Source organism: Osmerus mordax, chromosome 6 (assembly GCF_038355195.1).
Source record: "Osmerus mordax isolate fOsmMor3 chromosome 6, fOsmMor3.pri, whole genome shotgun sequence".
Taxonomy (NCBI): domain Eukaryota; kingdom Metazoa; phylum Chordata; class Actinopteri; order Osmeriformes; family Osmeridae; genus Osmerus; species Osmerus mordax.
The window spans coordinates 6,886,271-6,909,276 of NC_090055.1; the positions used below are offsets into that span (position 1 = coordinate 6,886,271).

General features: G+C 51.8%; 1 protein-coding gene across 1 annotated transcript in view; it reads right to left on the reverse strand.

The window, feature by feature from the left end:
• The window catches only part of cdkal1 (CDK5 regulatory subunit associated protein 1-like 1), an 88,277-nt gene that overhangs the window by 41,618 nt on the left and 23,653 nt on the right, over positions 1 to 23,006 (reverse strand). The window contains exons 4-5 of the mRNA XM_067237397.1: positions 12,498 to 12,678; positions 7,273 to 7,335 (exon numbers count right to left, since the gene is read on the reverse strand). Of these exons, the coding sequence (XP_067093498.1) occupies positions 7,273 to 7,335; positions 12,498 to 12,678 (244 nt within the window). The remainder of the gene's footprint in view (positions 1 to 7,272; positions 7,336 to 12,497; positions 12,679 to 23,006) is intronic.

The following is a 23,006-nucleotide window of genomic DNA, read 5'->3' on the forward strand; positions in this document are numbered from 1 at the left end:
GAAGGTTAAGGGGGTCCTGCCAACACGGTGGGGGTCTGAATGTCTGGATGCACAAACATGGACTGCTCCGCCCACCCGCCAGGCCGTAACCAATCAACAAGCTGCAACTAATCAGAACTCTCTTTGAGCATAGCTGGGGGTTTCCTTTTTATCAATATCTTAGAATTCTGGTAGTTTAAACTGTGATTAGACTGCACCCAATGTTATGACGGTATAATTATATTCTGCCACATAATCAGTAGCTAGATATAGTTTAAAACTGTTAGGGTATGTTTGAAGACGTTTCTGGTTGTTTATGAAGTTCACCCTCATTATTACTGAAACTGCTACCATGACCTAATCTAAAAATAATGATGTTGTACAGATGATTGGGGAGAACCCTCCACCATCTGGTGAAACGCTGCGATCCCTCTTTCCCCACCCCATCCAGGCCGTGGACGGTGAAAGACATGAGCTGTTCTTGGAGAGGAGACCCCAGGGAGCGTGCACAAGCAGTGAGACCAGAGGGAGCGGCGTGACAGCGTTCAGCTAACCAGAAAGACGCGCCTTCCCCGTGCGAGTGTAGGAGAGGTTTCTAGAAAGAGAGTGTGTGGGGCCGACCGGGCATGATGACAGCTTGTCCTTCTGTATGGCCCCAGGGAGGGATGCTCGCCACCGTGTCAAACCCATGGACAGACGCCGCACGCCGCGGTCCAGGGGCGGCGGGGGCCGCCCTCGCTCGCTGGGGAGCTGTGGCGCACGGGGACTGATGCATGATGGGAGATCCAGTCCACCGCGGCGAGGGCCACGGCCAGCTGGGAATAAGAACTGACACCATCTGACAGGGAGGCGAAGCGAGGGAGGGAGGGAGCCTCGAACAACGCCGAGCACCCTGAACTGGGGCGTCGTCCGCTTTGGTGGAAACAGGAAACGCCTGGGGGCCGAGGGGCGGCCGAGGGAGGGCCGAGGGGTATCTGGTCACCTCTCGACGCATGCAAGCACAAAGGACAAACAGCCGAGGCAGCCGGCTATCCATTCGCCCCCAAAACACACACACACATACACACACACACAGGATCAGAGCAGCAGGTTCCGCATGGTTATGAGGCCCAGCTGCCAGGCTCGGAGCGCTGGTGGGTCTCAGAGTGTGTCTGGCCCGGCCCAGCCCAGCCCGGCTCAGCCCAGGCCAGGCCCCGGTCCCTGGTCCCAAACAAAGCTTTGTTGAGAGCCTGCTCAATAGTCTTTTCATTCTGATTGATGGGCCTTGTTCAACGCCATCTGGCCACACATACATCACATTAATCATATCCCCAAACTCACACAGAGGCACTGGCCCCTACACACACACACACACATACACACACAAACAGCCTAATATGCATTTGTGTATTCCATCATTCTGAACATGCCCCAAATCACAGCTACCCCCCTCGCCCCTCACTCACACACTCTCTGCTTCCTGATGTGTGAGAGAGCTCTCACACACACACACACACACACACACACCTACCTCCTCTCTGCACTGTCAAACACTCTGTCAGTACACACACACGCACAATAAAAAACTGATAAAAAACTGAAACAGTCCCGGTGAGAGGAGCTACCTTTCAGGGCCTTAATGTGAAACTTAAAGAGATATTCACGCAGCGGCTGAGATTTTTGGGGCGTATGTACGTGTGTGTGTGTGAGAGTGTGTGTGTGTGTGTGTGGGGGGACGACTGATAAATGAACTTCAAACGGGGCAGACTATTGTGCTGAATAATGAATGGTCTCCTTCCAGACCCAGAAGATTCCCTTCAATTAAAACACACACACACACACACACAGATGATTTCAGAGATGTAATGGGTGGAAGAGGTGTGTATGTGTGTGTGTGTTGATAGATGGCATTAAAATGTAAAATCCAGAGGGGGGGGGGGGGGGGGTGCTTCTCTTTTCCAGAATGCTTGTAATTATTCCTCTCTGTGTGGAGCAGGGGGGAAGGGGGTGGTGGGGCTGTAATTACTTCATTCACTGCACAAGGTATTAGCATAGCAGAGAGAGCAAGTTATTAGTAACCGCTGTTGACATGGCTGTGTATTATTGCGCAGATGAGTTATTTCTGCCGAGTCCAGTGTGTACATGTGTGTGAGTGTGTGTGTGTGTGCCAGTGGCTCAAGGCTAGGAGACTACTATAATGTGATAAAAAAATGTTTCTCCTTTCAGCTTCTTCTTTTTTTTTTTTTCATTCTCTTAAAGCAGACGATTAAATGTTCTCTCCTTATCTGGGATCAGCCATAGCCTCTGGCTGCCACGCCAAGCTAAATCATTAAAACCACCATTTAACAAATGATCGCGGATCTGTTGTTAGGGTATGCCGTGTGGCGACGTGTCTTATCTCCTACTCGTCGCTAAGGACCCGCGATCGCTCGTTCCTCTCGTAACAACGGAGGTTTACAATGTTATTGTTGTCGTGCCGACGTGGTTAAACTGAACAGCTAGACTCCTTTCTATCCTTGACAGAAGGAAGTCGTTTCTCTGAATCAGAGCTCAGGAACGAGGACACAGAGGGAGCGTGAGGAAAGCAAACACAACGTGTACAAACGACGACACACTGAAGACGCTAGCGGCTCGGAGACAGCTACCTCCTTCTGCCTCACACACACACACACACACACACACAAAGACCACACACTTCACGACAATAAACCTACAAAAGTGTGAGAGCCCATAGCTGCAGCTGTGTAGAGACCTCGATGGTGACATGAGTGGAGGCCCTGACATGTTAGTCAGAAGCTGTTGGAGGACAACAGTCCTCCTCCTCCTGGTTCAGAAGAGGCGTATGTTAACGTGTGCACAGGGGGGACGGGGAGACACAAAGAGAGGGGAGGGGGGGGGGGGGGGAGATGATGAAAAGTGAAAAGAACAGAGCGAGAAATCAAAAGAAAGATAGAGATTTAGGCAGAAAAAAAGAAAGAAAGAAAGATTGGTTCTTGGCTCAGAATTAGGGCCATTAAATCATGTTACTCAATGGGAGAGAAGGGGGGGGGGGGGGTCCTGTTGCTGTGTTGCTGGGCAGAGTAGCCAGGTCCTGACAACACACCTGCAGAACTGGAGCAATAGAACACTCTCAGTAACAACAACCCAATAATAATACAACAGGACAGTGTGTGCATGTCTGTGTGTGGAGGGGGGGGGGGGGGGTCTCTATGTTGCTCCCCTCCTCTGTGGGGAGATAACCCCCCGCCCAGACACTTGGCCCTGGCTCCGTGAATGACGGCAAGCCTGGTGCGCTTGTGCCTGTCGCCATGGCAGTGCCACGCTAGGGCTGTGTGCCACAGAGCTGCTCCGAGTGGCACAGCGCTTGTGTGTGTGTGAGGCCTATGGATATAAAAGGCCTATTTGATGTGTGTGACTGTAAAGAGAGGGAGCCAGACTCCCATTATGATAGTGTGTGTAATAGTGTGTGTGTAATAGTGTGTGTGTAATAGTGTGTGTGCGTAGGCCATCTGCAGCAGGTCGTCCAACACGGGCATAGGGGGCCGGGCCACACAGGAATGGGCGGGCAGACAGACAGACAGCTGGGGGCACAAATATCCTGCCAACCAAGTGTGTGTGTGTGTTTATATTTGAGAGGGTGTGTGTGTTTATATAAGTACGTGTGTTTCTAATTGAGAGTGTGTGTGTGTGTGTGAGGGTGGTATGTGTGAATGACAAGCAGAGCAGAGGAGTGCCCCCCCCCCCCCCCGGACCCCTCTTTGTAACAGCTGAACTGTAAAAAGAGCTTAAAAAAGTGCAGTGGTGCTGTTATGGGCTGAACTAGGAACTAGGACAGGTAGATAGGACGGCACACAAGGCTTTTCGAGCAGTTGGTTTTGTGGGCCTGTGTGTGTGTGTGTGTGTTCAGGAGGCTAGCAGTGTGTTCAGGAGTTGATAAAACTGCTCGCCCCTGATAAATGTGGGATACGTGCCAAATGGCAGGCTTTGTAGTGTGCTTAGAGAGGAGCAGAGAGGGGGACCCACTTCCTGGTTTGTCAGTGCAGACCCCGCTAATGGAAACCCATCCCAGATGGACATGAACTCAATGCCAGCCGTCCTAATGAATCCTGGGACAGCCTTGTCTGTATGTTTGTGTGTATGTGTGTGCGCATGTGTGTGTGTGTGCGTATGTGTGCGCGTATGTGTGTGCGCATGTGTGTGTGTGTGCGTATGTGTGCGCGTATGTGTGTGCGCATGTGTGTGTGTGTGTGTGTGCGTATGTGCATTTGTGTGCCTGTGTTTGTGCACGTGTGTGTGTGTTCCAGCAGCCCGTTTGTGCGTGGCCCCTGACAGTGTCTCAGGTGAGCCTTAGTGCTGCTTGATTAGCACACAGTCTATTAAGACAAATGGCTTGAGCCTCGGTGCAGAGCGGAGAGGAGCACCAAGCAGCCCTGCGCTGCACGGCTCGTCTTAGCGCCAGGCTAACAGGAGAGACTAACACTGCATTAACTGGACGAAACAAAGGGGGAAACGGTTGTTTTCTTTCCAATTTCCTCTTAAATGTACCAATTTACAGCGCTCATTAAAGGTGGCAGCAGAGAAAGGAGAATTAAACAGCAGATATGAAAGTGGCAGTGCGGGAAGCCATTACAGTAACAGTTGATGTTGTCAGCTCCGCCAGCTATTTGTGGCCGCACGTTTCAACTGTGAAGGGAAAACAGATTTTTTCCCCCCCCCTTCGAAGCCCCAGGAAATATGGAGATTGCTCGTGCTCTACCCCATCACAATGACCATGACAGTCATTCCCCAAAAGCAAGGCTTCGGGGGAATTTGTAATTATTTGTTTTAATTAGATTTGCAATTACATGTTTACAGAGGGTAGATATATAGCGTTGGCATTTATTTGTTTGTGTTCAGGAGGAGAGAAGGTGCTGGAACACAACAGTCCTAACAGACTACTTAACTCTTATCTATGCTGCTGTTTCCTCCGGGCGCCTATTAGGACACGTACAGTATGAGCCATAAGGACCCACGACCAACTACGGCAGTTTATATAATTACGACGGTGGACCCGGGGGAGTCTGGGAAGGGCGGCAGAGGGAGAGTTGGTGGTGTGTCTGAGGCCAGTGGAGTTAGTGGTGTTTCTGAGGCCAGTGGAGTTAGTGGTGTTTCTGAGGCCAGGGTAGGGACAGTTGGCGGTGTTTTTGAGGCCAGTGGAGTAAGTGGTCTTTCTGAGGCCAGTGTAGGGAGAGTAGGTGGTGTTTCTAAGGCCAGTGGAGTTAGTGGTGTTTCTGAGGCCAGTGTAGGGATGGTTGTTGGTGTTTCTGAGGCTAGTGGAAGGGACAGGTGGTGTTTCTAAGGCCAGTGGAGTTAGTTGTGTTTCTGAGGCCAGTGGAGTTTGTGATAGTGCTAGTATGTATTATAGGCTGCCAGCATGTGTGTGTGTGTCTGTTTGTGTGTGGGAGGAAAGTGTTTGTGTGTGTGTGGGTGGCAAGGAAGTGTGGCTGTCTCTAGAGGTAAGCGTGATTTTTCTTCATTTCTTTCAATTATGCCACACAAGGGATGAGAGGAAGACTGAGGGGAGGGGGGGGGAGTGAGAGAGTGAGAGCAAGAAAGATAAAGTAATACAAAGGAAGGAAGAAAAGAAGGAAAGAGGAAACTACTGAGGTTAAAGTTATTAAAATCTTTAACATTCTTTGACAGCTTCGATAATGATTTTAATGATTCAGTCAGCAAGATAAACAGAAAAATCTGAAAGTCTCCAACAACAGCTTTATAACATATTACATGAGTTCACAAATAAAGTGAATATATTCCAGTTAAAATGTAATCACCATATACTAACAAAGAAGTGCTTGGACATAGCCTTTTATTTGCAAAGGATTGATACTATTTCTTGAACTGACTGAAACATAATAATGGCTTCCAATGCTTGACTAAGCCACCGGGTCGGGGGTGAGCTTAACCATGCGGCTCGCCAGGGCCCCCCGACTGGATACAATACACTGACACTCTCATGAATACAACACATCTGCCACTTGCTGTATGCCTGTCTGTCTGAATGTATGTGTGTGAGTCTGTATGTGTGTGTATGCTTGGCTGTGTGTGTGTGTGTGTCTACTTATGTAGTGCTATTCAGGCCGATGTTCATTCACACAGAAAATCCCCTCTGAGCTCAGTAATCACCCTGAAACAAAGCCAAATGACCCCATCAAGGTGTCTGTATTAGACACTTAATACCCAATCACCATCAGTGCAAAGCATCCGGACCCACGCATCATTAAGGAGGATTATTAAATGAAAGCTTACTCATTACTCCCGACACATGCACCACAACCAAAATGGCCGTCCTGCTTAATTGCAGTGTCCTGATATTACTGAGGTGGCGGTGTGTGTGTGTGTGTGTGTGTGTGGGGGGGGGGGGGTCACAGTCCCAGTGTGACTTCTCGAGTCACACTGTGACTGTGACTGTTTTGTGACAGTCACAAAACAGTCAGTCAGTCACTGGATGAATCAACCAGCCAGTCTCAGTGTGTAGTGAACAGGCATGTTTATGAGGACATTAGCCAGAAGGACGGCAATCTCCGCTGATTCCCTCGCTCGAAAACGAGATGCTTCGAGTGTACACAAGCATCACTGATCTCCAGTCACTAAGGAGCCCTAATCTAGTGTAAGCATCCCATAGTGGTGGTGGAAGCGTGTGTGTGTGTGTGTGTGTGTGAGTGTGTATGTGAGTGTGTTCAGTCGTTTATTGAAACCCACTTCACAGGAAAATAAGACAGAATGCAATCAGGACAAAAAACATTTCTTGAGCCTCCTCACTGAACACGGCCTGTAAGAAGCCTCTCCTCTCATCGTCTCTGTCTGCCAAGGCTTGGCTGATCTGGAAGAAGAGAGACTGCACTATAGAGCACCTACACTACACTGGCTCGTTTATGGGCTGTAGTTACTATGGCTACAGCTCGTCTTGGCTGACATTCTGATGATATCATTATGAAGTGCAAAGCACATGGTTTTAAGTTGTGTGGTTTCATGGTGAATGGAGTGCTTCAAGGGCTGTCCTGGCTTCACCAGAGAGAGTCATGGGAAGGCTTGCAAGTTTAGTGAGCTAGCATGGTTTTGCAATCATTCAGGGAAGCCTGCATGACACACTGCACATCCATCTTTTACCAACCACGGTCGGGCCTTTTCCCCTCGTAGAACAGGCAGACTCCAGAGGAGCCTGTGGAGCTGAATCTTTCCTCCCGGCCGAGGGGAAGACGAGGAGGAGGAGAGAGAGGAGGAGCGGGGGAGGAGAGAGAGGAGGAGCGGGGGAGGGGAGGGAGAGCTGCTTACCTGGTGGTCGTAGGGGTTGTAGGAGTGGAACAGCTGAGACAGCTCCTTGGTCCTCTGCTTCTTCTGTGGGGAGAAGAGGAGAACCGAGAGAAGCCCACGTTAGCACGCTACCAACAGGACCACGAGAACCCAACGTTACCGTGTACAACCATTCACCAATGTTCCCCCCGGCCATACACAGCCGAACGACTCACACGAGTCGAACGATACGCACGCCTCACTGGTGCTCTTCGGAAAGGGCGCCGGTTGTTAAAAGCGACAACAATGCCATGGAAATAGGAAGCAGGAAATGACACGGCTGCCTGGCCACGAGGCAGCGCCCTGCCGCCATGCCCGGCACCCTGGGATCCTGACCTCATGGCCCCTCCATGCGCCAGGGGACGAAAACCTGGGGCCCATAACGCTGGGAATCCCACGCCTCCTAACGCAATCACTTAAGGAAAGGCACGGAGATGTAAGGGCTGGATAATTAACAGGCTGATTAGGCCACGAGTCGCTGTGGGCAGGCAGGCTGAGGTGGGGGGGGGGGGCAGAGCCATGCTGAGGGCCCTGGGAGGAGGGGTGGGGGGGGCCAAGAAGACGTCAATGTCCTCCGGCAGAGCTCCACGGCTGCATATACGATATATAATGCATCCAGAGGCACACACACACACACACACACCCACCCACACAGGCAACACTTCATCCGCGCACGGAAAGTCAACTGAAACTTTCCGACGAGTGCAGCGAGCGATCAGCGTGGCAACTGAGGAGAGCGAGTTGGAGAGTTCATCTTCCAACTTAGTGCACTTAGAGGTCACAGCCTCCAGCAGGAGGTCCCTGGGGACCGGGGGAGGATTAGAGGCTGCGTGTAACGCCAGGTAGCAGGGCAGGGTACTTATGCCCTGGCCTCGCTAATGATCCACACTGAGCCCTGCTCTAACTCTCATCCATCTCTCCCTCGCTGCCTCGCTCCACACCTCCATCGCCTGCCCTAATAAGAAGCGCTGCTGTTTTTTAGTGTGTGTGTGTGTGTGTGTGTATGTGTGTGAACATAATATTGAGCCAATCCAACAGGGATCTCATTGGTGCTGCTGAGGAATCGTAACCTCAGGTGCTTCTCTGCTCTCCCGCAGCCCTGCCTGCTCACGCATACACACACACACACACACACACACACACACACACACACACACAAACATGCATACCCCTGTGCGTCTGTGTGTGTGTGCATGTGTGTCCTCGTGTGTGCAAGGGTGAGAAGAAAGAGAGTCCTGTTGAGTTCAGATGTTCCCATCCATCCCAGTCTGTCATTGTGCAGCTCATCCAGACAGCATGCCTCCTGGCCTTTTGATTTGGGTGAGAGGAGAGAGAGAGAGACGAGAGGGGGAAGGAAGGTAGGAGAGGAAAGGAGGGGTTGGCGCTCACAGATAACCAGCTGCCAAGCCGTGAGAGAATACGTTTTATTTCTCCCCTCAGTCTGGAATCACATATCTTCATTCCGGGAGAGAGCGAGAGGGAGAAGAGACAGAAATTTGATCAAAACCGATGAACCCACCGCTGACCTTGGGAGACTCAATATTTCAGCCAATTAGGACCGCGTCTGCAGAGATTGCCTGTGCCCAAAGCGTCAGGGAGTCCGGGCCCGCAGGAAAATATAATCTTGATGAAGCAGAATAACCACTTTTCTCGTCTGTTATTCGGAGGCTGTGCTGTCGGTCAGGGGGCTTTAATCCAGGGTGGCCCGAGTCAAGGTCTGTGTCAACCAATCACAGGCCACTGCGAACTGTTAATTTCCTGTATTACACCCTATCAGAGTGAGTCGTTTTACTTGACCTGAGATGTAATTGGCTCCCGCGGAATCTCTCTGACCATGTAGAAGTGAACCCAGGTTTTTTTTACTTTTCACCAAAAGACCCGCCTTGTGCTTCCCTGGTGACCACATGGCCTAAAGAGTTTAGGGTAGGGATACCTCTTTAGGTGGCATGGTTACCAAACCACCCCCACTGCATAGCAGGGGAGGGACGGGAGAGGAGGAGGAGAGAGGGGAGAGGGATGGGCCAGGGAAGGAGAGAGATGAGTCAAGGAGAGGGAGAGGGAACGGGAGAGAGGAGAGAAATAGGAGAAGGGAAGTGGTTGGTGCGGACGTCACCGGTTCCTCTGGCCCTCCCTGACACGTCAACAACCCGTCAATAAAAGCTGCGACTGCTCCCATTAGCTGGGCTGCACGGCCCATCCCGGGGCTCCACGCCGTAAAGACACGGCGCATTCAAATCGATGCGGAGGACAAGCGGCAGAGATGTCTGTCAGCCTCCGCCCGACTGGAGGGGAGGCGCCATCGACGAGCGGACGGAGTTCATTTGGAAACATGTTTCCTCGTCTGTCGGCATGGCGATGGTGAACGATGGCGCGTCCCATGTAGTCCATCTGCTGCTGCAACGTGACGGGGATGTGAGGAAACGGATGTGGCGGCCCTCGTGCGGCGACATGGGCGCACACACACACACCATACAGTACACACCCACACCACACATCGCATCCTACACAAACACGTATGCATATACCGTACACATGCACAAACACACACACCATACAGTACACACCCACACCACACATCGCGTCCTACACAAACACGTATGCATATACCGTACACATGCATAAACACACACACACACCATCACGCCACACGCACACAACATCACACCTCCTGACTGGCTGCATGGACATCTAAGGCACACATGCACACATCTTCAGACACCCATCATACACACACTCGCACTTGGTCGCACGTACAGCAGAAACACAGAGACAAGCACGCACGCACACACACTCACACAACGGCAACGACTAGAAACTCTCAGCCCCGGTGCTTCAACAGCTCTGGATAGCAGGCCGTCTCTATATCCTCTGTTGTGAGAAAATATTGATTTGAAAGGTTTACACTTCCAGCAGTTCGGAAAGAAACTGTAATATCCTGTCAGGCGTAGCTATCTGTTCCCCATTCATACCTGAACATATGAACATATGATAGAAATGAATGAGGTGAACAGCAGGTCTGGAGCGAGCAAAAGGACACTGTTCGCAAGATGAACTATCATCCCCCCCCTCCATCCTTCCCCCGCCCCCTTCTCTCTATCCTACCCCCCTTCCCTTCCCGTCTCCCTCCTTTTCTCAACCCCCCGTCCCCCTTTCTCCTATGAACTTTCTCCACGCTTTCTCACAGACATAAAATCAAATGGAATTTGATTTAGCAAAGCTAATAATATCATCAAAAATATCCCCCCCAAAAAGTCACACCTTCAAAAAGGCGATAATTACTGGAAAACACAGACAAAATCCCAACGTTTTAATGATTCACCTAAAAGGTCAGGGACTCGTTACATCTCGGCGAATCAAAAGGAGCGCCTTTGAAAGAAAAAAAAAAACACCACTGGCGTGCTCCGAGTGGACTGACAATGAAAGTCAGATGAGCTGGTTGGAGCCGGTGTAGCTGGAGAGGAGGGGGGGGGGGGGGGGGTGTAGCTGGAGAGGGGGGCGGTGTAGCTGAAGAGGGGGGGGGGGGGGGGGCGGTGTAGCTGGAGAGGAGGGGGGGTGGGGTGTGGGGGTGTAGCTGGAGAAGAAGGGGGGGGGGGGGCACCCCCTGCACCCCTGTGTCTCCCAGATACTTGTAGAGGAGAGACGATCCCACAAAGGCCGAGCAGCTCTCCTGAGACGGAGAGCAGGGAAAGAGAATGACATATGAAGAAGCTCCACTTTAAAGAGCCATATCAAGCCTTTGATGGTGTGGAGGAAATTCTCGGAAGGTGGGAGAGAGCAAGAGCGATGGAAGAGAGAGGAAGCGAGGGAGGGAGATATGGTGGGGAACATACAAGTGGGAAGGTCAAACGTGTACAAGGGCCGAGAGATATGAGAGCAACTGAAGTGGAATATTTCCAGAGGTGATAGGCGGTATACAATAGAATATGTAAAAAGAAACACGCCTTTGGACAGTCTTTAGAGTTTCACGTTTATCCAACACATCCACGCTAGCCCATCCATCCTAGCCCATCCATCCTGTCCTGTGCTAGTCCCATCTTCCTAAGACTAACGGTGTGATCCGAGCCTGGTCTTAATCAGGACGCAGCTGACGGCATGTCAGCGAGCCAGTTACATCACCAGGAATAATAGTTTCAGAGGTCAGCATCAGGTAACAGAGATTGTTACTCATTAATACTGCAGAAAAAAAACACACGCACCTGCAAACACACCCTCATACACCCACAGAGGATCTCTGTGAATGCACGGCAGGTTTGTTTACAAGCCCTCCCAGCCCTCAGCCCTGTGAGCTGAGGAGCTGGGAGATGAGAAGCGAAGTGAGAGAAAAAAAAAAAAAAAAACATGATACATGTTTTCCAAAACCAACATAACAAACACACATATTTCTCCTTGATCGACAAAACACTTTCAGAAATTATTTAATAGCATTTATTCGCTCGAGTTCGCACGTGCAAGAGTGTGTACTTACACTTTAAGTGTGTGTGTGCAAGCTAATTAGCATGAGTTCTGGAGGATATTATAAGAGAAGCACAGTGTCTTTGAAGGTGTTAATCCTGGGGAGCTGAAAGAAGCTCTAGGCCATATTCACAGCAAATCCTGACATAATTGGAACATTTTCTTCCACATATTTTCAGATGACAGAAGTTTTCCTTATTTTTGTAATCTTTTTTTAGATAATATTCCAATGCACAGACTTGATCTATAACATGTCAAACTTCAACATTCATAAAGGACTAGGGCCTGAGGATTCAAGACTTCATCTTCATAAACATATTTGTCATATTTGATCTGTTTTCATTCATATGATAAACAGATCAAATAGGTTAAAAAAACAATCCTAAGTAAACAAAATCCTAAACATTGCCGTGCTGGGAGTTGTGTGTGGCGTTTGTGTGAGTGTGTCCATGCCATATGTGACATGTGCATTCGTAAATGTGTATCTGCATTCCAGCCTGCATCGGTGCGTGTGTGAGCGTGTGTGTGTGTATGAGAGACTGTGCGTGTGTGTGTGAGAGAGTGCGTGCGTGTGTGTGTGTGAGTGTGTGCGTGTGTGAGAGTGCGTGTGTGAAAGTGCGTGTGTGTGTGATTGCGTGTGTCTGTGTGAGAGTGCGTGTGTAAGAGTGCGTGTGTGTGTGTGTTTGAGAGTGCGTGTGTGAGTGCGTGTGTGTGAGAGTGTGTGTGTGTGTGTGTGAGAGCGCAGGGTGACTGACCGTGTGTGCGGGGACCTGCTCCATCCTGGCGGCGGGCGTGCCGGGCCGGGGGTAGAACTGGTTGATGAACAGCGAGGGGAAGCGGTAGTGTCTCACCAGCTCCACCGTCTCCTGGAAGTCCTCCTCAGTTTCCCCGGGGAAGCCACAGATGATGTCTGTCGCTATGGTTATACCAGGGACCCTGGGGGGGGGGGGGGGGGGGGGGGGGGGGGCAGGCAGACAGAGAGATAAGAGTCAGAATTACAGCCCTTCATGATATAGGGGGATGGGGAGATTCGGGAATCAACCCAGAGAAAATCCTCTTCAAAAATGGCGTCTACTGAGCCGTGTGACCGAACTTCATCAGGTGACTCATTATTGGACGCGAGCTGGCTGATTAAATTAGTGCTCCAGGGAGAGGAGGGATCCACGGCTCTGCATTGACTCCTGATGGTGACGACGGGGCAGCACTTTGGATCCGGGCTCACTGATTGAGGTGTCTGAACAAAGCGGAGGCCAGCTCCGACGACACTGACCCTCTCATGGCCGTCTGACCTCGAACCTTCTCTGTCTTAGAACGCAGCATTAGCCCATCCCCCCTCAGAGGATGACACACTCATGGACTCGGTCATCCAGTCAGAGTTTATGGATGGTCTAGTGTAATGAGGCGACAGCCAGTTAGAACCCAATGGCATCTTTAAGAGGGACCTCTCTCCTAGGAACTCCCCCCGATATTGGAAATCATTCCCTGCCAGTTCAAGGCGAAACGCCAGTGGACGGTTTCTGCTAAATACTGATCTGGCTCCCAGACAGCCTCGCTCGGCTTCATCCTTAACAACACTGGAGCAACATCGAGATCTAACGATTACATGCCAAAGATCACAGACAGACCAGGAAGACCTGGAGGGATGGCTCTGTGTGTGTGTGTGTGTGTGCGTGCGTGCCATGGTAAACATGTGGAAATGCTAACTCAGTGAGCTTCACTCATTGATCAACCAGGAAACGCTCTCCAGTCACGTGATCGTCCTGCCTCTGTTGCCAGGTGACGAGGCCTCCTCACCTGGAGCCAGATCGCCCCGGGGCAGCGCTGCTGAAACTGTAGCGCCTCTGCAGGTGCTCGGGCCCCGTGACTGACCTCAACACTGGAGTAGTATCCATTACCGGTCTACGTCTGGATAGGGGCCTGCTAAGACACCCTGTAGGTTCCCTAGAGTTCCCTTACGCCATCTCTCCCACTCTCCTCCTGCTTTCCACCGGCCACCACGTTGAAGACGCTCACTTTATATTCCAACACTTGGAATAAGACGCCGGCTGGCTTTACTGTCTGCACAAAAAAAAAAAAACATCCTTCCAGGAGTAAGGATTGACATTCGATGGAGGCTCGGAGGAGACGGAGGTAGAAATGAAGCACCTGAAGTGAGGAAGTGCACCGCAGTGAAATGTCGTCTCCTTAGAAAGCCATTAAAAGAGCAGGGTGGCAGTGAATGATCTAACGAAGGTGTGGAAGTCACAGCCAGCGCTCTCTGACTGTGACATTGGTGTGAATTGGCACTTGTGGATCTTATCACTCGGCTGTGAGAGTGCGTGTGCATTTGGGGGTGTGTGTGTGTCACGGTGCGTGACAGTGCCTGCCTGAACTCGGGTCTGTGTGTCTGCGCGCTGTCTGTTTCCATGCAGTGTGTGTGGAGGTGTGAGAAATGTGGCGCGTGTGTGGGAGGAGGAACAGGCAGCCGCTCTGACACCTCTGCCCCTCCAGATCTCCTGGAGGGCTTGTCAGGGTGTGAGCATGATGCCTTGCTCTCCTCGCGGTGTTAGCTCTGCTCCGTCTGACCGTGTCACTTCCTTTCGCACGCCTCTCTCTCTGCCGCCAGCCTGCCAGCCTTCCTGTCGGTCTGCCTGCCAGCCTACCTACCTGTCTGCCTGCCTGCCAGCCAGCCTACCTACCTGTCTGCCAGCCTACCTACCTGTCTCCCTGCCTGCCTGCCTGCCTGCCTACCTACCTACCTGCCAACCTACCTGCCTGCCTGCCAGCCAGCCAGCCAGCCAGCCTACCTGTCTGCCAGCCTACCTACCTGTCTCCCTGCCTGCCTGCCTGTCAGCCTGCCAGCCAGCCAGCCAGCCTACCTGTCTGCTTGTTTGTCTGCCAGCCTACCTACCTGTCTGTCTGCCTATGCGAATCTGTCTGTCTGCAGATCTTCATCCTTGTGGGCCAGTCAGCAGTGACGGTGGCGTTCTCTGGAGGGGCTAAGTATCATACACATACCCACACATTTCAATGAAAGGCCGTGTACTGTACTTGCCTGAGACCTATATATATATACACACACACCCACAGCCACATCCACACACAGCTGAGGCAGCAGTTCGAAAGGTAATCAGGTTTGAAACGGCATGAACGAGCAGCACAGAGGCCAGTCAGGGACGGCTACAGCACAGACACACACAAACACAGAGACACAAACACACACACCGTATGAAATGTGTGTGATCAAAGCTGGGTCCAATTATTCCAATGTTTGACAATGATGGCGGTCATGAAAGAGTGGTTTTAATTGAAAGCAAACCGAGGAGAGGTTATTTGTTGAGATGGCAAGAACTACAGAGTGTGTGTGTGCCTGCGTGTGTGTGTATGTGTGTGTTTGTGTGTGTGTGCAGAGGGGCCTTCACCAAGCAGATGAGGCTCAGGGGTACATAATGACCAGGGTCCAGTGTGTGAGAGGAGGGGAGGAAGACGGGGAGAGTACTGGGTGTGTGTGTGTGTGAGTTGAGGCTCCATCACCCCTCATAAAATCCATCCTGAGGAGGGCTTCTGCGCTTTTCCCATCTCTCTCTACCTCCATCTCTCTCCACCTCCATCTCTCTCTACCTCCCTCTCTCTCCACCTCCATCTCTCTCTACCTCCATCTCTCTCCACCTCCATCTCTGTCTACCTCCATCTCTCTCCACCTCCATCTCTCTCTACCTCCATCTCTCTCCACCTCCATCTCTCTCCACCTCCATCTCTGTCTACCTCCATCTCTCTCCACCTCCATCTCTCTCTACCTCCATCTCTCTCCACCTCCATCTCTGTCTACCTCCATCTCTCTCTACCTCCATCTCTCTCCATCTCCATCTCTGTCTACCTCCATCTCTCTCCACCTCCATCTCTCTCCACCTCCATCTCTCTACCTCCATCTCTCTCTACCTCCATCTCTCTCCACCTCCATCTCTCTCTACCTCCATCTCTCTCTACCTCCATCTCTCTCTACCTCCATCTCTCTCTACCTCCCTCTCTCCTTACATTGGGGGGTTAGGGGACAGCTCTGTCCTGTTCCTGTTCTGGGCCTGCTGTTACCGTGGAGACAGGGCTCAAGAGGGGGACATGCTTTGTCATGAAACACGCACCCCATATCAGCCACCTTGGACTAAGAAACACGGTTATCTTGAACAACACTATACAATGTCTTTGTTTGCTAGAAGAATCCGACGTGGGGGGGGGGGGGGGGGGGGGGGCGTCTTTTCTCTGTTCCCCACATCATGGCAGCGTCTGAGGTGTGTGTTTACACAACAGATGTAGAAGAGGCAGCCCCAGAACAAGATGAAGGTGCGAACAGTGGGACGCATCCGGAAGAAACAGAAAAATGAAAAAAGAGAGGGAGGGAAGGGGAGGGGAGAAAAGGAAAGAAAACAGAAAGTGTGTGGATGAGAGGATACGAGGGGCGGGGGGGGGGGATAAGAAGGAGAGGATAGAATGCAATCTGGGAAGGTAAACATTTACTCCTTCATCTGGCGGAGCAGTCCCCCCCCCCCACACACACACACCCACGCACCCACACACATCACCACCACAACCACCACCACCAGCCCCCATCTGGGAGCTGTTGCCGTCTGCAGCCTGGCACCACGCAGCCCCGGGGCTTCAGATGTGCTAATGCGGGGAGCTGAGGAGCCACTGGAGCGTGGGAGTGGGGAGAGGAACGAGAGGCGGCGAGGTGGAGGCGGAACACTGAAGGAAGGACCGGCGGTTGAGAAGTCGTTGTGTTTGGTAAACTTCTGGAGCGCTGGAATCAGCCTGGGAAGTGTTGAGGGAGGCGTTCGACTGGAAAGGCGAAATGGAGGAGGCCTGTCGGGTTCCAGGAGGTAGATACCGGAGGCATGATCACAGGTTTGTGGGGGGGGAATAAAAAAATAAATAAGAGTGAAAAGTGAAAATGAAAGTCAGTAGAGGGGTGGAGGTGGGAGGAGAAGGCTGGAGGGGTGCTCAACATGTGGCTGTGAGTGTCTATGATGAACTGGAGCCGGGCCTGCATGGAAATTTCGAACTCCTGGCAACGCGTTTGTGCATTTGAGGCGTCTAAGCCAACCAGGAGCTGTCATTTTGCACTTGTGACCTGCTGGGCCCGAGCCAATGTTGATTGGCTGAAGGAACCAGGTGGCTGGAACACTCCGCATCTTAATCAGGGGATTGTTGTTCCAGAGAGCTCACGGCTGGTCCTCCCCCGCAACCCCCTCCTCCCCAGACCTGGAACATGAGAGCTGCTGCTTGGAGATCCGGCTCGTTGAAAAAATCTCAGAGCGGGAGTGGAACTCTTTCATTTTCCCAGCTCTCCACAAAGACAAGACCCCGGACGAAGACAGTGTTCAGTTTGGGACGTGTCAGGCTGGCCGGAGCACCTGAGGTAAAGGTGAGGAACCACACACACTACGTCAGCCATCTTGGAAATATAAGTCGGCGACGTCGAGGGAACCGAGAGGGGCGTTTGGCCGCCTCGTCCGAAACCAACCGATCTGGATGATTAGTTTATATGAAAGGCTTGCATGCTCTGGGAAGTCATCAACATGGACTCATCTGTGCTGTTTTATTCAAGTCAAATCTGCCTTTGATGACACGATCAAAACTGCTGCCAGGTTCTGAGGATGTTCAACTCACATCACAACTCAGAGTTGTGGAACACCTTGAAAGGGAAACCTGCCAGACACACGCACACACAGACACACACACACACAGGCACACGCCAGGAGAACTGTTTCATCAAGAGGGACATACAGACACACACTTCTGACAAGTTACCGCAAGTTTGGGGAAAACGGAGACGTTTAAAAGTGTTTCATTTAATCCCGGCGTTTGTGGCTAATGTCTTTAACTCCAGCGAGGCGCTCGTCTCCAAACGAGCAGCATGTCAGACATCTCTCTCTCTCTCGGCTGCCTCGTTATCCCTCGCCCCTGAGAGGAGAAGAGAGGATGTCACTATAGTAACGGCTATGATGATTGGAGAGGGTGGGGGGCTGGGGCTGGGGGGGTTGAGGGAGGTGATGATTGGAGGAGGTGAGAGTGGTGTCACTGAGCCACGGTGCTCTTGTGGAGGGGGTGGGGTGGGGAGGGGGGGGGGTCAGTGGGCCTGAGGAACAGAGTGCTGGAGAGGACCGACACCAGGCAACCGTGTCATTATCCTGTCCTCGACATGCCTTCCTCAAAGGCACCCCGGTTCCAGCAACAACCGGGTGGTGGAGCCCCTTTTCATCTCATCTCAGCTCAAACTGCACACTGACCCGCCCTTGTTCTGCAATGGTGGCAAACCACCCCCCCCCCTCCCCTTCACCCACCCAACAACACGTCTAGCTGCATATCACCACACGTCCAGGACAGCACACGGCGAGAGCAGAGGATCTCATGTTGTGCCATCACAAGAGGTCTGAAGAAGAAACAGCTGAAAGCACACACACAAAAGCCCACACTCACACACACACACACACACACACAAGCCCACACTCACACACAAACACACACAGCTTAAAAGCTCCAAACTCCAATTTCCATTCCTTTCCCTAATAAATACCATCTGCTTGTGTACTGTAGGGATATAATACCTGTCAAACACTGGGGCGATGCTGCGGCAGCCAGCAACAACTTGATCTCAAATGCATATTTGAACAGATGTGTTTAAATTACGATCCTTTCTGCTCGCGTGCGTACGCCGTGCGTGGGTTTACAAACATGGAGTGAAGTGGGGAGTTGAGGGACGGAAGGACGGATGGTAAGAACGGGGGGGAGGAACGGTGGGGGGTGGCACTGGAGAGGGAGGGGGCGAGGGACAGAAGGAGAGGCGGAGAGGAAGAGACGGGGGGAGAGCGCCGGAAAGAGGGAGACCAAGAGATGGGGGAGAAGGAGCGATGGAGAAACAGGGAGAGGCGGAGGGGAAGCGATACGGAGGAAGAGGAGGAGGTGGAAGGAACGCACATGAGAGAATTGGGGCCAGGGGTTCGGAAAGGTCAGTAGCTGGAAATACAGCTTGCATTGATCAGGAGTGCGCGCGCGAGTGCGTGTGTGTGTGTGTGTACGCACCCTGAGGAACGGTACGCGACGCTGCAGGAAAGGTGCAGAAAACACCCGTGCGGTGGTCCGGCCCAAGCCCACCCTCTCCACATCCCCCCTAATCTGAGTGCTCCTGCCCTTCACTAACTGCTGAGAAGAGATGGACAGTGTGTGTGTGGGAGCGTGTGTGTGCGTGTGCATCCTGTACCCCTTGCTGTTGTTTTTGCCTCTCTAATTAAAGCAACATATTGAGCTGTCTGTCCCTATTACCTGCTAGGATCTCCAGTCAACTCCTGCTGAGTCCTATAATGCGCAAACACACATACTCCCACTCGCTTATACACACACACACACACATATTGACATACAGAGACTAAAAAGCTATAATGTGTGTGTGTTCCATTCTTGCACGGCACCTTATGGAAAGGTCATGGCCTTGGGCTCCACACAGGCCAGGGAAGAACAAATATGCACGGACCAGTTTACCCGAAACACAAACACACCCTGCGCTACCTCAGAATGCTGGATAACACGTTTCGAACCACATGGCAACGACTCCGTAAGTTGAATAGGCTCTCGCTAATGCATCGGGCACACAGCAAGATGCCCATTTACAGTCGGAGGTACGGCCAGCCCGACCAGAGGATCAACACACCAGACATGCTGCTGAGCAACAGCCAGCTCAGCCGGATGGAGATGACCAGCGTGAGCTGCTACGGAGGGACCTCGGGGTAGCAGGAGGGAGAGAAGGAGGCGAGAGAGGGGGAGAGAGAGGGGATGTTCCAGCTCGGAGGAAAGAGAGAGAAAATGGATGGGGGGGAGAGAGACAAGCTTATCCATCCCGGGAGAGATAAGGAGGTGCAGTGCCCCCCCCCCCCCAACCCCCCCTCCACCCCCCCTCCAGGACTGGAGAGTAATCAGGGACTTAAACACGAGGACCACTTACTCCTGAATAACCCCTCCGGCACCAAGTCGAGTGGGAGAGACTGAGAAGATGAAAGTAGACGGTCCTGGCGTTCTGTGGCGTCTCTGTGTGTGCGGGGGCGGTGGGAGGGACTGTGTGGGTCCCACTTCTAAGGAGGTTTACGTAGCGCGCCATTCTTGATGGATGGGACGTCGTTCGCGGCACTAAACATTCCAGTTTCTCTCTCCTCTTTTTCCCCCTCGTCTCTTCGGCAGAGTTCCTGACGTGCTGTTCAGTGTCAGGCTCCTCCCGTCTGAGGTCAGCTCGTGGTGTCTACACTACGGCTCTGGGTCACCCAGGACACAGTCTCTCTGTGTGGAGGGGCATTCCAGGACAGAGCCCTTCATCCCTGGCCCCCCTGTTCCTGATATGTTATGCTTGTGCGTGTATCTAGACTGTGTGTGTGTGCGCGCGCATGGACCAGCTCAGTAGCAACATTGTTTCAACCTTTAGGGCCAATTAAAGAAGAACAACAACCATAACCTTCATACACACAGGCAGACACACACAGTCCACGTAGAGGCGGTTGTAGCGGGGGCCGTTCTAGCGGGGGTCGTTCTCCGACTCCAGGCCGCCATGTGCTCCGTGCTAAGAGGAGGTCAGCGAGGGGCGGATAAATAATTAAACCATAGAAAGTCATCAGGAAAGTTTATCGTTTAATGAAAAAGCCGCCGGCGGGCGTTCGGAACGCTGCCCTCGTCAAACGCACGCTTCATTAGGGTCGACCGGGGGGGGGGGGGGAGCTCACCGCTCGCCCCGCTGCACGCCGTGGGGAGAGGGAGCCGGGGAGGGTGATATACACTTTCAATTACCCACACAACGTAGTCGCTAAGGGATGCACACACGAGCACAGTTGCAAAGGCGTCCGTTATTATTTTGCGTTGTCTATCTCAGTCATACCAGCGCTGGCTAGCCAGGCAGGAAATGGGACTTTCTTTGCGATTTACTTTAATTTGGCAGAGGGCTTGACGGACACATATTTTTATCTGTCTGGAGAGGAGAGCAGGAGAAGAGGAGGAAAGGCAAGCCAGCTCTGTGTTCAAACTTCCTCTATTGATTTTTCTCTCTCTGCCTTCTCCTCTCTCTCTTTCATCCATCTATCCTCTCTCTCTCTCTCCATCGTCAGTCAATTACTTCCCGTCGGCAGACTAAAAAGCAATAAGCATATTTCCACAAACGGAATGAATTGTTTTGCCACGAACAAAAGCTGTCCATTCTCACACACGCTGAGATCTGAGAGACTGCGTGTGTGCGTGTGTGTGTGTGTGTGTGGCGGGGGGTCAACTCAAAGCCCCCCCACCCTGATCAGAGTAATTGATTCTCCCCCTCGGACCCAGCATGTGGAGGACACACGCACACCTCCCTACCATGCATCTGCTCTCCCTGGTCTTCACTGATGCATTGTGGCGGTGAGCGTCTGTGTGTGGGTTGTCAGACGCCCGTCTCACAGCTATGCGATGACGACGCCCAGGCAGGGCAGGAGGCAGGTCACGGAACACTGCCGTCCTCACCTGCCGTCCTCATTGGCTAAAGCCGAGCAGAGGGGCGGGGCTGTTGACTCGGCCTTAACGGGGGAGCCCAGGACACGGCACGCACACGTAAAACCCGGCAGTTAGGAGATTAAACAGTGACTCTGCAGTCAAAGGTCACGATTGCACAACGGACCGCCGCACAGAAAGCCTTCATGAGAGAACCGCTAAACAGGAGCTTGGAGGGGGGAGAAGCGGGAGAGAGGAGAGCTGAGAAAAACAAGAAGCGGGAGGGAGAGAGAGTATGTTTGCGTCTCAGATTGTGTGGGTGTGTGTTGCGTCTGGCTACTCGGAGCCATAATGAGAAGGAGATGATGTATATATGCTGTAGCAGAGTCACTGAGGACACTGAGCTGATGAACACACACACACACGCACACACACGCACACACACACAGCGCTGCTGATCGATGAGGGGAGTGCGAGCAGACTGGACACGAGTCTCCAGGCAGAACTAAACATAGACCAGAGGTACATCATCTAGACATGAACATCTAGACTGGGGACAGGAGCCGCTCAGCTCTCTCTCTCCCTCTCTCTCTCCTTCTCCCTCTCCCTCTCTCTCTCTCTGTTTGTTTATCTTCCTTTGTCTTTATTTATCTCTCTCTCTCTCCCGTACACACGCACACACTTCTCTTTTGATCTCTGTATATTCCTCTCCCTGTGTGTATGTGTGTGTGTGTGTGTGCATGTGTGTGTGAGTTAGGGGTGGGGGGGTTCACATCCAGTTTGTATGAAGTCCAGTCAAAGCAGCGTGCCCGTTCTGAGTGTGGTTAGTGTTGGAGCTGGTAGCACTGTGCGCCGGGCCTGTGTGCAGTGTGCTTCCAGACCAGGCTAATCAATCCCAGACACATTTATTCACAGCACATAAGAGGCTTGTTCTTCAACAGGCTTTGACATCAATAGAGAGAGATCATCAAGCGCGCCGGTCTGACGACACGCTCCTATCCCACGCCACCGTGTGTGCGGACGTGTTCTTTTCACAACGATTGTTTTTGTTTACCTTTTGTTTATAGTTAATTACAGACAATTATCTCCGCTGCACAGAGGGCTGGTCCTGCCACGCAGTCTGGACAGGAGCGGGATAGAGGACTGTGACTACTGGTGTCAGGGTGACCTCCCTTAGAGGGACCAGGGCGCTTATTTCAAAAACTGTGCGGAGGACTCGCCTCATTAGGTGGCCCCACCGAAAGGGTTTACACACCCAAATATTCCGATATGTCACACTGTGCACACGCACATCCCATGCCGGTTGTCCTTTATGAATCACAATCATTTTGAAATTTGGCTTTTCGTACCACTCATTTAACGTCCACGGTGGCATATAAATATTCAGTGACACTCCCCAAATTAATATTCATCCATGCTGACTGCGTGACGACAAGTTCAGGTGTGGTAATCTCCCTGATTGTAAGTGACAATGGCAGGGTCATTATCACATTGACAGTTCTATGCAAAGAACATGTGACAACAATATCGTGCCTTTGTATCTGCCTGACTGAGGCATTGAAAAATCAGCTTTAACATCACTTGTCGTACCGTTCACCTCATTATTTATGAGAATTCATTTCATAACATGCACGTATCGTTTAACAATTACAAATCCAATTAAATTTGCTTCACAATTAAACAGTAGGCCGCGACACATTTGTTGGGTTATTTTGCAAAAAACTGACATTTCAGTTTGCATTGTTTGTTTGTGTTTGTGTGTGCATTTGTGTACATTTACGGGGAACAGATTACTG